At 49.4% G+C, this 15,579-nt stretch overlaps 2 protein-coding genes across 2 annotated transcripts in view; one reads left to right on the top strand and one right to left on the bottom strand.

Annotated features, from left to right (window-relative positions):
- The window catches only part of ACSF2 (acyl-CoA synthetase family member 2), a 35,514-nt gene that overhangs the window by 7,178 nt on the left and 12,757 nt on the right, over positions 1 to 15,579 (bottom strand). Inside the window, exons 8-10 of the mRNA XM_062506236.1 lie at positions 15,337 to 15,485; positions 14,659 to 14,750; positions 13,516 to 13,592 (exon numbers count right to left, since the gene is read on the bottom strand). Of these exons, the coding sequence (XP_062362220.1) occupies positions 13,516 to 13,592; positions 14,659 to 14,750; positions 15,337 to 15,485 (318 nt within the window). The remainder of the gene's footprint in view (positions 1 to 13,515; positions 13,593 to 14,658; positions 14,751 to 15,336; positions 15,486 to 15,579) is intronic.
- Positions 4,179 to 9,139, top strand: CHAD (chondroadherin). Its single transcript, XM_062506458.1, has 3 exons — positions 4,179 to 5,033; positions 8,683 to 8,846; positions 8,998 to 9,139. Exons 1-3 carry the CDS (start codon positions 4,254 to 4,256, stop codon positions 9,137 to 9,139), a joined length of 1,086 nt encoding a protein of 361 aa, XP_062362442.1. The 5' UTR covers positions 4,179 to 4,253.

The following is a 15,579-nucleotide window of genomic DNA, read 5'->3' as shown; positions in this document are numbered from 1 at the left end:
TTGTCACCACATGGAGCCCACTGTCCATTTTGAGAATAGAGGAGAGTAACGGCTGGGGAGCATTTGGGAAAGTCAGAACTCTGGCGTGGATCAGCAGTGCTCCACGAGGGAAGAAGGCTCTGCAAACCAGGACTGCCCTGGCCAGAGCAGTGGAATGCTGGGGAACAGCTGATGCCTTGCAGCGTAGACACGGCAGGGCTGGGAGAGGCTATAAGGGCTGGGTGAGCTCCACAGGAAAGGCCAAGAGCCCCATCCAGCAGCTGCTGGAACCAGCAGAAGGGAAGGGTGGGTGGAACTCAATGGGGAGCCAAACTGGCAGCAGATCAGTCGGTGGAGGCCACGCTACAGGGGAAGAAAACCATCAGAAGGAAGGGGGTGGACCCACCATCACCTCCTCCAGCTCAACAAGCAGCTCCCACCCTGCAGTGATGGGCACCCTTTAAGAATTTAAAATAAAAATGGCAATTCAGGTCTGAACACAGAGCCCTGCATGCTACTGCTGGGACAGGTGCTGCCTGGAAGAGAAGGGAACCCAGGAAAGCATCTGGGACTCCCCTTTGCCCACCCACCACTGCTCCTCAAGCCCTGCCTGGAGTGTTCTTTGCTCTTGGGACAAATCCATGGGACACTGCAGAACTTGCACCTTCTCTTACCCTGCTCCTAACCCAGCACCCAGTGCCAGGGGCTCAGCTCCATAAGAGCTGGGGCACTCCAGGACACCCCCAGAAGCTGCCTGAGCCCTCACCCTCAGCCAAAATGAGGAAGGCTGCACCCCAAGGCCAGCTACACTGGTGCCACTCCAAGAAGGTGGTTTCAAGTCTGCACTGTCACAGGAAACCAAATCTGGAGCCCCTAAAAGCTACAGAATCAGGCTTAAAAGAGCAAAGGACTATTTTAACTATGAAGCTGTCTTGATAAGCCAGAACTGTTCATACTTATAAAAATTCAGATCAAACATGGAAAATACCATCGCCAATATTGTACCAAACCAGTTCAGACCTGCAACATCAAAGAAACACCCCAAATCTATATTTATACTGCTTCAAAAAATTGTATTTATTTGCTTAGCCCACAACACCTCCAAGAAGGAGAGGAGGGGAGTCCAGCATCTGCAAATCGCCAGGAATATTTGCAGAACTGTTAATCAATTAAGAAAGAGAGGGTGATGGGATAATCCTGCCTCTTCTGCAATATCCTTGCAGTAGTGGTCCCAAGGGACGTGTGAGGTAGGAGCTGGCCAGGACCCAGGTCCCCATGACCACGGCACAGGGACACAGACACTGCTCCATTGTCACCTGCAGAGTGCAAAACACCCACGAGTGGGACCAAGGCAGGCTTTTGAGGATGGCTGGACATTTTCTGGCCCGTTGAGAGCTGCAAAACCTGGCATGGGAAGAGCAGAGCCGTCCAACGAGTGGCTCAAAACACAAACAGCCAGGAGAGAGGTGCCAGCTGCAGCAGAGCCCAAACAGCTCCCACCGCAAGAATGTGCTCACCCAGGCATGGAAATCAAAAAATAAGGGAAAAAACTTCCTTTTCTTCACCATTTGTGTCTGGTGAAGTGGAGCTGAGGAGCAGACACCTTTTTCTTTTTGCCACTCCACTGTGGTACCAATAATAACCTGGCATCCACCTAAACTCTGCTGTAGGCTCAGAACTGGTGGGGGACAGCTTCCCACCTCACACCAGCATGGTGGCAGCTGTGTCCCAGCATTTTCACAAGGAAGCTACAGGTCTCACTGGTGTCCACAGCCACAGCACACACATCCCTGAGGGGAGCAAGTCTCTGTCCCCCAGATCTGCAGTCTCAGCCAGCAAACAGATAAAGGGTGGAAGAAAGGGAATTTTATCCTGAGAGGAAGAAAGAGAAGGAGGTTTGAGCAGTTTAACCTTTGAAAAGGGTCTTGTTCCAGAAATACACATGGGTAGTATGTATTTATGGATGGGGTTTGCAAGGCCCTCAGCAGCTTTTTGCTCCAACCTGACGCACACTGGTCAAAATCTCTGCAGAAGCAGTAAGCTGTTAGATGATTTTTGTTTTGAAAAGGATGGGAAATCCAAATACCAGACTCTCAGGGAAGGAGCACAGATTCAGTCCTCAGATTCAGTGCCCAGCAGAAACAGGCAGGGTTTTAAATATCACCCACCAGTTGCTCTTGCACAGAATAACATAACTGTAGAAATTGTTCATCAAATGATTACAGTGAAAATTAAAGTGGCTGAACCTGCTCAGAGAGAAAAAATAAAATAAATCGGTAGATAGAAGATGATACCTTAAAGGTGATTTTTTTCTTTTCCTTTTCCAATCATTCACCCAGCTCCCTGCCTGAACTTTACGAGCAGTGCACTCTCAGAATCATGGAACAGCAAACTGAAGAGACAAAGAAGGAAAACACAGAAAGCTCTGTCTATCTCCTGTTTCTCTGTCTCTAAGGTCCTGAGCAAGGCACTAAAAGAGCTTCTCCAGAGAGAAAATGTGCATGACCATCGTGGTGCCCACTGAACTAGGCACGAGCCAAAATACCATTGTTTTGATCAAAGAGTTCTAAATCCTATATTAACCAGGAGGTCCCTCCAGCAGGAGCCTGGAGCTGTCAAAGGTCAGAGCATCTCTCCAGAGGTGAGAAGCTCGTGGTGCTGAGGTGAGCTGCTCTGTATCAGAGCATCACACCTCAGGGCTGACAAACACTGAAAGCCCGACCTGGCCTGATTTGCACTAAGGTCCCACATTACATCACTGTTCGGCCACAAGCTCACCAGAACCACATTCCCACCCCAGAAGCCTATTTTGTCCCCCAGATGAGTCCTGCAGTGCAAACACTGCTCAGACTGACAGCTGCTGACCAGAGCAGGGCTGCCAGGCCACTTGCATAACGCGGTCCAGAGCGCGCTCCGTGGCGCCTGCTGATTCCTCCCTGCAACAATGGAAAAACCCAGAAATCTCGGTGAATAAGCCAGTCTGTGTCCTAAGTCAGCCCTTGGATTTCCTCCCTTTCTTGAGCCCGTCTCGCCCCTGCACAGGCTCCGCTGGGGCTCTGCAGCCAGCCTCAGGAGCAGAAATCTCAACAAGCTCACAGTTATGTGCTCGCGTCTCAGCTGTTTGCTGCAGCCAGGAGCTGGCTGGAAATCAGTTCAAAATGTTCCAGTTCCAAACCCCAGCCCACAACCTCTGGATAGCTTCTTCATGCTCACAGAAGCAGGCGCTGGGGCTTTTAACTGCTTTGCTTTAGCCGTCTTTACTGGGAGAGGAGGGGACATCTCTTGTGGTGTTAATTCACCTTTGCCACTGTTCCCCCAAGACAGGAGCCAAGGGAGATGCCACTCCCAGATCCAGCAGTGATTTTTTTTTTTTGCTTTTCTACCTCTCCATCCCTTTACCAATGCCAATGCTTTTCCCTTTTCACAGCTGTGCCTCAAGGGCCATAGGCATTGCTATCTACCTCTACACCAGTGCCTGGCATTTCAAATCCAGCCTGTGTCCCACCACTTTCCTGTAGGTTCTGATGCTATCCCATCCCTTGTTGGAAGGCACCAGGCATCCTGACCACGACCATATTATCCTTAACTGTTCATAACAAAAACACAGTAGAATTTAAGACTGTCTTTGCACTTGGCCAGCTCTTCAATGCAGCCTAGATCTGGAAGTGTTCAACCAAAATTCTGCATTGCCAGAGCAACTGCAGCGCTGTTGGCCTTTGGCATGACCCTAGAGCACTCCCACCTTCTTTTAGGCAAACTCCTGTCAAATCAGTGAAAAAGGCACCCCACTCCCCACCAGGACCCTTCCTCTCTGAGAACAGGACCAGGTGCTTCTCCCCAAACCACCTGAGGCTAAATAGAACCCCAGAGCCTGCTGGAAGCTCCAGCAGGAGGTGGCTGTGGAGCTCAGCAGTGCTCCCTGCTATGCTGTTCTCCACAGAGCAGGTCTGCATTGGTTCTGAGTATTTACCTCCCATTTTCCTCCAGAGAATGAAAACTACCTCTGCACATCCCTCAGCAGCAGGGCCAGGCAGGGCTGTGGACACTCCTCTGCCTGGTGCCAAGGGGTTAAGCTCACAGTAAGTTCCCAAAGCCAGTTGTTTCCAACTGGCTGCTGCCTGTGGTTTGTGGGAAGGGATTTTGCTTTTTAATAACATTATAAATAGGGCTGTGTTCAGCATGCTGCAAACCCGGTTACTCTCTCTCCCTCTCTCCCACCCATCACTCTCCTCCTCCCGCTTCTCTTCCCACCACACTTAATTCCAGATCTGACCATGAACGGGTCAGGCTTCCTCCTCGGTGTCTTCAGCCTGCTGGCATGTCTCATCTCCACCATGCAGGCATGTCCCCCCAGCTGCCACTGCCACGGTGGTGACCTGCAGCACGTCATCTGTGACAACGCGGGGCTGAAGAAGATCCCCAAGGTGCCTGAGCAGACACGGCTTCTCAACCTGCAGAGGAACAACTTCCCCATCCTGCCCACCAATGGCTTCCGTGACATGAAGAAGCTGGTGTCCCTGCACCTGCAGAACTCACGGATCAAGGAGATCTCCACAGGAGCCTTCCGGGGGCTCAAGAGCCTGGTCTACCTCTATCTCAGCGACAACCAGATCAGTGTCATAAAGCCAGGAGCCTTCAATGATCTCTCTGATCTCACCTACCTGTACCTGGACAAGAATAAGATCCCAGACCTATCCAAAGGGCTCCTCTCCCCTCTTGTCAACCTCTTCATCCTGCACTTGGGCAGCAATAAAATCCGGGAGCTGAAACCAGGGGTCTTCAGTGGGGCTAAAGATCTGCGCTGGCTCTTCCTCTCTGACAACTCCCTCACCAACCTCCTCCCTGGGGCCATGGAGGATGTAGAAAATCTTGCTGTCCTCCACCTGGACAAGAACCAGCTGAGTAGCTACCCTGTGAATGCAATGAGTAAGCTGAGAGTGCTGGAGGAACTGAAGCTTTCTCACAACCCAATTGAGGTCATCCCTGACAACGCCTTCCAATCCTTCGGGCGATACCTGCAGACACTGCACCTGGACAACATGAAACTGAAGAAGGTGAGTCCTTTCTCCTTCCACTTGCTCCAGATCAGAAACATGGGGCTTGGTTTTCTTCCCCTTTGCAAAGCCCTTGGTTTGCCATCCCTCCCTTGCAGAGGAGAGGGGAGATGCAGGTCCACAGGCTCTGCAGGCAGCAAGGCACTGACAACACCCTGACGTGGCTCAAGTGAGGGATGAGAGAGCACACCCCACCCCTCTGTTGAGTTATTTATGCAAAACCAAATTATCTGGAACTGATTAAGCCCTCTGGATGGATGCAAGGCATTCCCTCCCAAGCTGGAGGTGACACCGGACACTGAGAAAGGTATCTGGAATGCTCCAGGACAATTAGGAACCTTCCATATTCCCTGAAACAAGGTGAGGGATGAGAGGTGAGCATGTCCCTTGTAGTGGAGGGCACTTGCACCTTGCAGAGCTGAACTGCTCTGCCTCCTTTGCTCAGCCCAGGTACCTGCTCTAGGTTGGGAGAGGGAGACTCCTTGGAGGGGCTGTGAAGATTCTTGGTTTCTTATCCTGCCTTGCAGACAGGTAGGGGTACAGACCTTCACCTCCTCACTGCCTCCTAACCTGACACGTTACAAAGAAAGGTTTGTTTATTGATGCTCTCTCAGAAGGAACTCTCGCAGCATCTTACAAAGGAGCCCTGTTCCCACTGGAGGGGAGGAGGGACATTCAGGTATCCTGAAGGGCAAAATAACCCCCTCCTTTTTCTGTGAGAAAGCAGGATCCACAAGCAGGAGCATCACACTCAGGAAATCACTTGTGTTAGGACCTTTGAAAAGCTAGGCAGTGCTGCAGAACCCCAGCACAGCATCCTGATGCAGCCTGATGTCCTGGGTGGATGTCCATGGCTGGAAAGGGAGGGTGCTGCAGGCAGAACAGAACAGTTCTCCCTGGGAAGATGCTTTGCCAGGAAGCCCAAAGAGCATCTAGTTAAGGTAGGCTGGGACTGCATGGCAAAGCCACCCATCACATGCAGGAAGATGTGATGAAAAGAATTTCTTCCCAACTCAGACAGTCTCACAGGGATGAGCAGATCACATGAAAGCTGCAAGAAATGCATCAAACCAGAGTTTTCAAAGGGATATAGCATCCCAAAAAGCTCAACAACTGGCATTACAGCTTAGCTAGGTGCAAAACACTAACTAAACCAGTTCAGTAATACTTCAGTATTTAAGCCCTTGATCACTCTGAGCATTAACTTCTCCAGTATGGGACTGAACAAACTTAACACTTAAAAAGGATCTATTGACCTTACTAGCAAGACCTTAGACATGCTGTGACAGCACTTCTGTAGACTCAGTTCTAAGGCACTTTCAGTCAAATATTGCAGCATAATGTTGTACCAGCTAGAGATATCAAAGTACCAGGTTTGTTGAAGAAAACAGACTCTGGGGTGTTCCAGGGAAACAAGCATCCTTGGTTTGGCCAAGAAACAATTGTTAACAATTCTAGCTAGCAAAAAGGACTTTTTTTTTTTTTACAGTGACCACCTGTGGACAGGAACTTATAAGGCTCTTCTGCAGCCACAGCCTCCTCTCCTCCCCAGCAGCCCAACAGGACACCAGTTTATGGGATCAGCACTAATGGGGGCAGCTTCTGCAGCTTTAGGGCTTGCAAATACAAAGCTCAGCATTTCCCCTTCATACCCAAAGGTCTCATACCCAAACAGCCCACGTGTGAACTTTGCACTGCTGAGAGACATCTAATCACAGAGGCTGCATGATCCAGGAAATCACCATCAAACGCTCTAAGTGCTGCCAGCACCTTGACTGCAGCCCTTTCTCCTTCACAAACTTGCTGTCCTTAGCTCTTCCCTGCACGGCTGCAAGATTTTTGAGCCAATCAAGTGTAAACCCATGCAATTCTACCCCAGCCTAAATTACATTTGAGCAAAAGGAAGGGCAGGCCTCAGGCTCCAGCACAGAGCTCTCATTCCCCCCCAGCATCACAGACCCACACCAGACCCCACAGGGCTTTGTTGCACAGCCCAGGACCCTCCTTGTACCTCAACATGAGGCAGGCACCCCTGTCTGCGTATTCAGTGTAAAATAACTGAACAGCAGTAATCCTCCATCTAAATAAGGGATAAAAATCACACTTTTCTTCCCCAAGACACGGTCTGGCAGGCGGCTCGGCAGCTGTTAGCAGCAGATGTGGATTCTTCTCATGGGGCTGGGAGAGGAATGAGCAGCTGAGACAGTAACACCACTGTCCAACCCTCCCTCCCCTCTGCACAGCGTGCCAGCATCCCTCAGAGCAGCTCTGCTATCAGCACAGTCCAGCCTCCTGAGGTCAGCTCCATTTTGGAAGGAGAAGGCCAGCAATGCTGACTGTCCAACAGGGATCTGGGAGTCTCCTAGCTAAGCTCTAATCCCATCCAGCAATGCTTAATTTGGAAGATGACAAAAGTTCACGGCTTAAAATAGTGCCTCTGTCAAGCTTTTCAGCTTAGAGAGCATGAACACACCGTGATGGTCCATGAGAAGTGCAAGGTTCTTTTCAGAAATGGGAGCACAGCTCCTGGGGCTGGGAGGCTTTGGGAAGACCTAGGGAGTGTCCTCACCAACCTTTGGAGAAAGCTTTTCCCCTGCTTTAAGAGGGGGGAGAAATGGTTTGTCATAGCCAAGAAGAGCTCTGTGCTTTGTCAGGGAGTCCCTCTCTAATCCATCACTGCCATGGAAGTTTCTGTTGAGGGGTTTGCTTTCAACATCTTTCCAACTTGAGCTGAAAAATGTCAGGGATGAGGCCTCAGGGAAGAGACAAGAGGGTTGCAGAGTCAGGTCTACAGCCTCTCTTGCTTTTTGGCAGCTTTCTTATGGGAGGCTCTACCTTAAAGCCTCCCTGTCAACCAAGAAAACACAAATTTTACAGGATGCCTTGCAAAAAAAAAAAAAAAAAAAAAAACCCAAAAAAACCAAAACTGCTGGAAATGAGAAAAAAATGGAGGAGGCTGAGGTGCTGGAAACTTGCCTGTATTTCTACATTGCTCAGATGCCAAGTGTAACTTTCCACTCAGAGCCCCCAGGCACTGCCAAAGTCTACAGCCCCTTCAGAGGCCACAAACACTCCTCCTTCAGTTGCTCCAGAATAGGCAAGGCAACAGGCCTTGGGAGGATTTCCAGCCTTAGAAAGGAATATACCAGAAAATATCTTCATTTAGAAGGGAGAAGTATGGCTCAAAAATAAAGAGTTACCAGGCTGCAATTTATTTAGGGATGTGGGCGCAAAGACAATCCCACATGGATTTGGGATGTAGCTGTCCTTGTAGGAGACTCCATCACCCATGAGCCCACCAGTCTGCTGCCTCTCAAGTGTACAGTGCTTCCAGCAACCCAGCTCCCTGTTCACACCTTCTTCTCTTGCTCTCTCTGTGCTTCATAGAATGACAGAATGGCCTGGCTTGGAAGGGGCATTAAAGAACATCCCTTCCCAAAACCTCCTGACATGGGCAAGGACACCAGGCTGCTCCTAGCCCTGTCCAACCCGGCCTTGAACACTTCCAGGGACGGCACGTTCACATTCTCTAGGCAACACGTCCCAGTACCTTGTTCTTATGACACTTCAAGTCTAGAACAGAGACCCTCAGGTTTGGAGCCTCCGTTCCCCAACTGCACACTCCTCACCAGAACCCTTTGTGCTTCAGTTTGCAGACAACGCGTTTGCTGGCGTGACTGTGCTGAAAACTGCCCACCTGGAGAACAACCGGCTCACCCAGCTGCCCCGAAACTTCCCTTTTGACAAAATGGAGACCCTCACCATCTCCCGAAACCCCTGGCACTGCAACTGCCAGCTGGCACCTCTGCACAAGTACGGCACCCTCGCACCCTGGGGTCTCCTTGGGCCCCCCGAGCTGTGCCAGGACACTGCTGCTACTCTCAGCAGCTCGCTCCTCATCCCGCCCTCTGATTTCCACGGTTTGCACCTTTTTTAAGCTCCTCTCTTCCTCCCTGTGTCGCAGGTGGCTGAAAGGCAACCGCACCCGTGCTGAGGACAGCTGCTCCACCCCAGCCCAGCAGCGGGGACAGCCCATCAGGGACAACCCGGCCCTCCGCTCCTGTAAGCTGCCCACCAAGAGGTCCAGGAAGGGGAGCCGTCATTAAACATGTAAGGTGCTTCCCATTCAGTCATGCCCTGTGTGGCATCGGTCTTAAATGTCACCAGGGTTTGGTTTAGAGCAGCTCATCCCTCTAGCCTCAGATGTCTCCATTCAGAGTTGCTCCAGGTCCTGGCTCCATGAGCTCTCAGAGCAGAGAACCTGACTGTAGCATCAGGGATGGAGTCAACTCTGTGGAGCAAGCACAGGGCTAAAGACAGGCCTGGGGCAGAAAGTAAGGGCAAAATAAATAGCTATAAAATACAGAAGTAAGGATCCTGAAAATACACACAGAATAACTTTGACATCTTCAGAGCTTCTATTGCAACACGGGAAAAATTTCACCTCTTTGCAGCAATCGCTGAACATTTCGAAAAAAAAACAAAAGCCCTACACTGTAACAGGGTTTAAGCCTCACTCATGCTTCAGGCACTATGGTGACATGCATCCTGTCCTAACACCAAAGCCCCATATCAAGTCAAGATGTAATTGTTATGCAAAAGGAATAATCACCATAAAGTAAGGGTGGATTCAGCCAACTCTTACCCTGACGTGGGACCACACGAGCTTTACTTTTCTAACCACTGGAGATGCTCAGCCCTTTGCCCTATAAAGGCCCTCCAGGTCTGGTGTGAAATCCAGGGCAGGGGATAGCTGGGAAATCTTGCCCCAGACTGCCCAGCCCATAGGAAAGTAGATATCTTCCATAAGGAGCAGCTCTTGATCCACCACTTCCCTTTCTACAGCTACAGTTCCCTCCAAGACAGTCGGGTATTTAAAAACTATGGCTGTTTGCCTTCAAATGAGTAACCCAGAGAAGGGAGGTTGAGGGTAGCAAGTATTCCTTGGCTAAGGTGTCCTGGGCCGGGAGGCAATTCAGAGATGAAGCTGCCTTCCCTTCCAGCAATGAGCTTTTGCTGACAGCTACCAAGGCAAACACCAACTGTGAAAACAGATCACACAGACACCTTCCACAGCTGGAAACTACCAGGGCTATTAAGTTCAGCCTGCAGAGGAGCAAAAAAGCTGCAACTGTCATCACTCCACCCCAAGCATTTTAATTTTTCCCATCCCAGAAATAGGCCTGAAGTTTGTACAGATTCCAGAGGGCTTTGAACGAGCCTGCAAGTTTGTAAGCTCTTGGGAAAGGGACCTTTGCTCGTTTTTTAAGGAAAGTGCAGTGATCCTGCACAGCATTGTATGAACAGAGATGGTCATTGTGCCATGTTATGGCTATTTAATCCCCATTTCACTAAGGATATGCACAACAGGATGGAGAAAGGAAATTTATGACCAAAATACCAGCTGGTCTGTGCCTTTCTAAAGTGGTTATTTCTCTTGTAGGGCCAGAGGTTTTTATGGATTAGAGATGGAAATACCAGTCATTCCATACAGGGCAGGAAAAGTTCTGCTCTAAGCACGGAAAAATTTCAGTTTTCTAAACCCCAGTACTTAAACATAGTTTATTTACAGGTCTGACCCTTCTTAATCTTCTTTCCCTCCCTGAACTCAATCCCAGTTCACTCCTCCCTGGTAAGAGTAAGAAAACCACGACAATACCACCTAGGTTTTTTTTTTTTTTTTCTGCAGCACTTTATATCCAGCTCCCTCAAACAGGTTTACAAGTGCTAATGAAATAGGAAACTATTCCAGTCTTGCAGAAGACAAAGCTCAGTGCCTTCAAGTGTCAGTGCCGAAATGCAGGTACACAAATCCACTGCAGTGTGGTGAGCATGAATTTTATGAAAGTACCTCTAACTTCATCAGGCACCTCTTGAGAGCCAGGCAGGTGTCAGATACAGGGGTCTGTATTTCAGGGATGGGGACTGACTTGGGTCACTGACTGCATTTAAGATTAAACGCTGCTTGGTAGTTTCTAAAACTATACCGGCCCTGGATTTTCAGAACCAGGGCATTAAAATTGTCCACTATTCTTGAAAATTTCACTCTGGGTTTCCTTTCTTTGCTAAGAAAATGCTCCCTGACCATCAGGACTTTGGGTAAGATCCTCAGGGTTCAGAGTAGCTCAGAGACAGGAGTAACCCATTTCCTCTGCTGTGGGAAGTTGTAACAGCTCCTTGACTCCATGCTCAAGTACAGGCTTCATCCACTGATTTAGAAATAGACAAATGTTACGAGTTTACTGCTCTGCTAGAAAAATCCCCTTAAAGATGTGGCCTTTTCTCTTTTTTTAACGCTAGCAGGCTCCAGTATGGCCCGTCCTGGTGACTGGTCACTTCAACCCTCAGAAAACTACTGACTTCTGGTCCTTCCTTGAGCTTCTCCTACCTGTCAAGAAACACTTCTGATATATCTGAACACCTGCAGCCTCCTCCGAATCCCTGCTTCTCTGCTGATCACAAGGATGGAGTCCACCTTCTCAATCTTTTCCAACATCTATGTATTTTAAAAGAGGCGTTTTTAATATTGAAACTATGCATGACCATACTAAGACAAATGAAGCTAGATCCTGCCGGTAGAACACAGTCATCTTTACCAAAAGAAACATAACCCACATCCCTGATCAACCAGCTGGGCGCTGTCTCTCCCATTCCAGAGGAGAGGGAGCAAATGGGAAGGCAGGAGCATCCCTACCCCAGCTGCTTGATAAGGAAAATTGGCCTCAACCCATGCCAAGAGACTCCCCTGCCTTCCCACAGAGGGGATCCCTGCAGGCCAGGGCTCAGGGGACAGGTGAAGCAGTGACCAAGAGCTGGTGGCCCTGAGGCAGCAATCTCCCAGATTGGCCAGAAATCCTTTAAGGGAAGCAGTACTGGGAACCTCCAGAACTGGAGCCATCTGAAGACTGGATTCCCCCCCCACTCTGTGGGGTCACCAAGATGTCCAAGAAGAGGAGGAGTGCATGATGCAGCTGGCTCAGGCACCTCTCCTCTCCTTCCCAGCCATACTCCAGAGGATCTAGCGGGACACCAGGATGACTGTGGTTTATTGTCACAGCTATTACAATGCCACAGCTGCAATTCAACTATGTTTTTTAATCCTAAGGAGTTATATAAATATATGTCTATTTATTCCTCTGTAACAGTGTAAATGACCTTTAAGAGGGTGAAAACTCCTCTGCCTCCTATGTAGAAATTGAATTGTATATTTTCTTATGTACATCTTCTGTATAAAGCTCTTGCTGCAAAGATGAGATCAACAAGTTTCCGTGTCTCTGTCTGAGGGCTGGAGGGATCAGGAGCAACATGAGACCAGTGGCACAAATATAGAATTAATCCTCTTTATCCCATGGGCAGCACAACTGTTTGGAGGCTTTTATTATTTCTCTTGCTACAAAACAGGAACATGTGACACCTAATGAGTCCTGGACACTCACAGTAATGCTTGAAAATATTTTGTGAGGCCAAACTCAAGCTCACTATAAAAATAGGTAGCTGTCACCTGACAGAGTTCAAGCAGCAGCACCAAGGCTGTCCCTGGTGTTTTCAGCTTGGCATTAAGAGCATTATACCCGGGAAAAAAACCTGGCTGCATCCAAGACAGCTTCAGGACAGATGCCCTGGATTCCCCTAGTCTGTGGCAGAGCACAGAGTTGTCCCTGTAAAACCCTGGTGCAGTCAGGGTCTGCCAACAACAACAGCCTAATCTGATTCCCAGACCCACGTGTTTATCCATCACTACTGGCTGCTTCCTCAAGCCTTGGAAAGCAGCATGGTACCAAATTAATTTCCTTTAGGGTAAAACAAAACAGTCCTTTTCCAGCTCAGCCACTCACATGCAGATGCAGGACATGCCTAGGAACTGTGGCACCTAGAGGGCCACTGACACCTTGCTGGTGGCCTGTCCCCCACGTGCAGCACATGCTGGTGGCTCTTGCCCAGGCCCAGGGTGATGGGAGCAGCAGGACACGTGGCCCAGCACACACTGCTCTTCTGGCAATGCAGCATTTGGTGCTGCACACGTGGAGGGCACCATTCCCACGACCTGACTCCAACACCATAAAAAGCACACAATGAGGTTTTACAGGAAATGCAGGATGGGGAAAGAAACTCTAGAGCTCCACAGCAAGGGGAATATGAGCATCCACCCACACTATTAACCAGCACTGCCTCTTCCATCATAATGCTGGCAGTGTGTACAACTGTATGTCAGTAAAAGTTTTGAAATGAGCAGCAGAATTTCACTTAATGATATTGAATGTGATGCTCTGTCTCCTTCCAAAGCTTTCTCCCCAGACACCCCAGCAGTAACCAGGCAGAACCCCCACTTCTGCCTTCCAGATTCTCTGAGCCTTCTCTCTGAGCCTTCCCTCCCAGAAGCTCCAGGACCACCAGGTACCACTGTATTCCAGAGATATCCAAACTCCATGTCTCACCATGACAAACACCCCTTGCAGCTCTGGTCACAGCAACCACAACTCACCACAAGCTCTGGCATGTGCATCTTGGTGATAACTGCCCTCAGGACCTCAGGGGGAGCAGGAGAACCTCCAATAATTCCTGGAAAAAAAAGAGGAAAATTCCTTGGGAACAGCTATTTATTCCCAGAAGAGGTCCTTTAAATGGCTCTGCACTCCCAGATTTAATGCTGACAAGACCTGTGGGATACACTGGGTCTTGTCAAAACACTTCCTAAATCTTTTTATACAGGTCCTAGTTGTTGTAGAAGCAAAGGCTGCAGCAAGGCAAATTTGCCTTTCTCAACAGGAAAATATAACACAAACCTAATCCAACCTATAGTTCTCCAAAAATTGAATAATTCAGAGCAGAAAGAGGCACCGTTTTCTAGTGGGACAAACACTCTGATTGATCATCCCCATAAAGCCAAAAGCTTTTCCTCTTGCCTTGCACAGAGCAGCCATTTCAGGAGAGGTTAGATCCCACTGCCACCTGTCCCAACCTAGGATGACAGAGCAAGAGAGTGGGGTAATATATGGGCTTTGGTGGGGAACAGGATGAGACAGGATCACTTTGCACATAGCAGAGATGGTTAGGTAACTGCTAAAATATTTCCTTATGCTCCAGCACCACCTTCTCTCCACAATATTATTGCCTCAAAAGGACTGCTGGTCTGCCCAGCTCTTTCCAAGGTGGGTTGTGACAAGAGAGGAAGCTCCAGCACATGGTATCACACCCTCCAGCACGGGGATGAATGACTTCAGAAACAGGAAAGAAACTTCAGGTCTCAGAAAATCTGAGCTTGGCTCTGCCTTAGGGACTGCACTAACCTGAGACACAGAAAGCATCTGCTGCCACACGGTGGTGGCTGGAGAGACAAGGGTTGAGGAAAACCAGGCTATTCCTGATAGCTCCCCGTGCAGCTAAAATAGAAAGGTCCTTCCCTACACTGCCTTCAGAGGAAGGAGTTCTAAAATACATAATAATGGAAGAATTCCCCAAGGAAAGGAGATGTAGCATCAAATTAACAAGGGAAACACAAGGCTCATGCAAATAAATTCTTCCCACCAGAAGAGATATTTGCTCACAAAACTAAATACAGCCTCCTAGCAGGGAGCTAGGAATACCCTGGTTCTCAGGATTTTTCCATTTGAGTTCTGGGACTTACCTCCCCGGAGACTTGACAGGTCATAGGAGTCAAAGTCTGGCTGGGAGAGCATGTCTATGAACATGGTGGGTGTGCCAAGGAGGAAGGAGCATCTTGAGGAAGAAGGGAAAAAAAGGCAAAGCTGCAGAGGTGGACACTGGGGGCAGCCCCAGCTCAGCACACATCACATCCTGTCCCATCTGGGGCTGCAGAGCAGCAGCAGCCACAGCAGATGTGCTGCTCATCAGCACACACAGACATACATCTGCATAGATTAGAGAGACATATGTACATGTATGATGAAGACACAGCAACAGCTCTTTTGTTTCCCAAGCTATACTTGAGGAATGATATTGAAACACAGCTATCCCAGCAACAGAGCTGGACTTGGAAAAGGAGGGCAGGTGTTCAGATGTGAAAACACAGCAGCCACAGCAAACCAAGACACCACTACGCTTCCCAGCCAAAGCCCTACGGTGTCAGGAAGGATCCCTTAATTTCAGGAGAAGGGTGACACACTCTCAAGCACAGCTGGGAAGGCAGACCTTGGCTCCTGAAGTGCCTGTGCAATGAGTGCAGCAGCAAATCTGCTCTCCTACTGTGGGAAGGAAGAGCACAAGCAAGGTCCTGGCAGGTGGGGCAAGGGAAGAAGCAGAGCCACGAGGCCAAGAGCTGCTCCTTAGTAAAACAGGCTCTCACTTCTCTCGGGACACGGCCTCCAGCGCAGCCTTGCCCTCAAAGCTGGGTGATGAGAAGATGCAGGAGGTGCCATGCAGAGCCATCACCATGCAGCCTCCCACCGACGTCAGGCAGTGGTAGAGAGGTGCAGGGAGCCCACAGCGACTCTCCTGGGATCAACCAGACAGCAGTGAGGAGAGGACACCTCCCGGCGTGTGTCCAGCCCATCTCCCTGCTGAAGAGCAAAGATTTGAGCAGAGACAT

The sequence above is a fragment of the Cinclus cinclus genome, chromosome 20 (genome assembly GCF_963662255.1).
Source record: "Cinclus cinclus chromosome 20, bCinCin1.1, whole genome shotgun sequence".
Lineage (NCBI taxonomy): Eukaryota > Metazoa > Chordata > Aves > Passeriformes > Cinclidae > Cinclus > Cinclus cinclus.
This window is presented reverse-complemented; position numbering and strand designations above follow the sequence as displayed.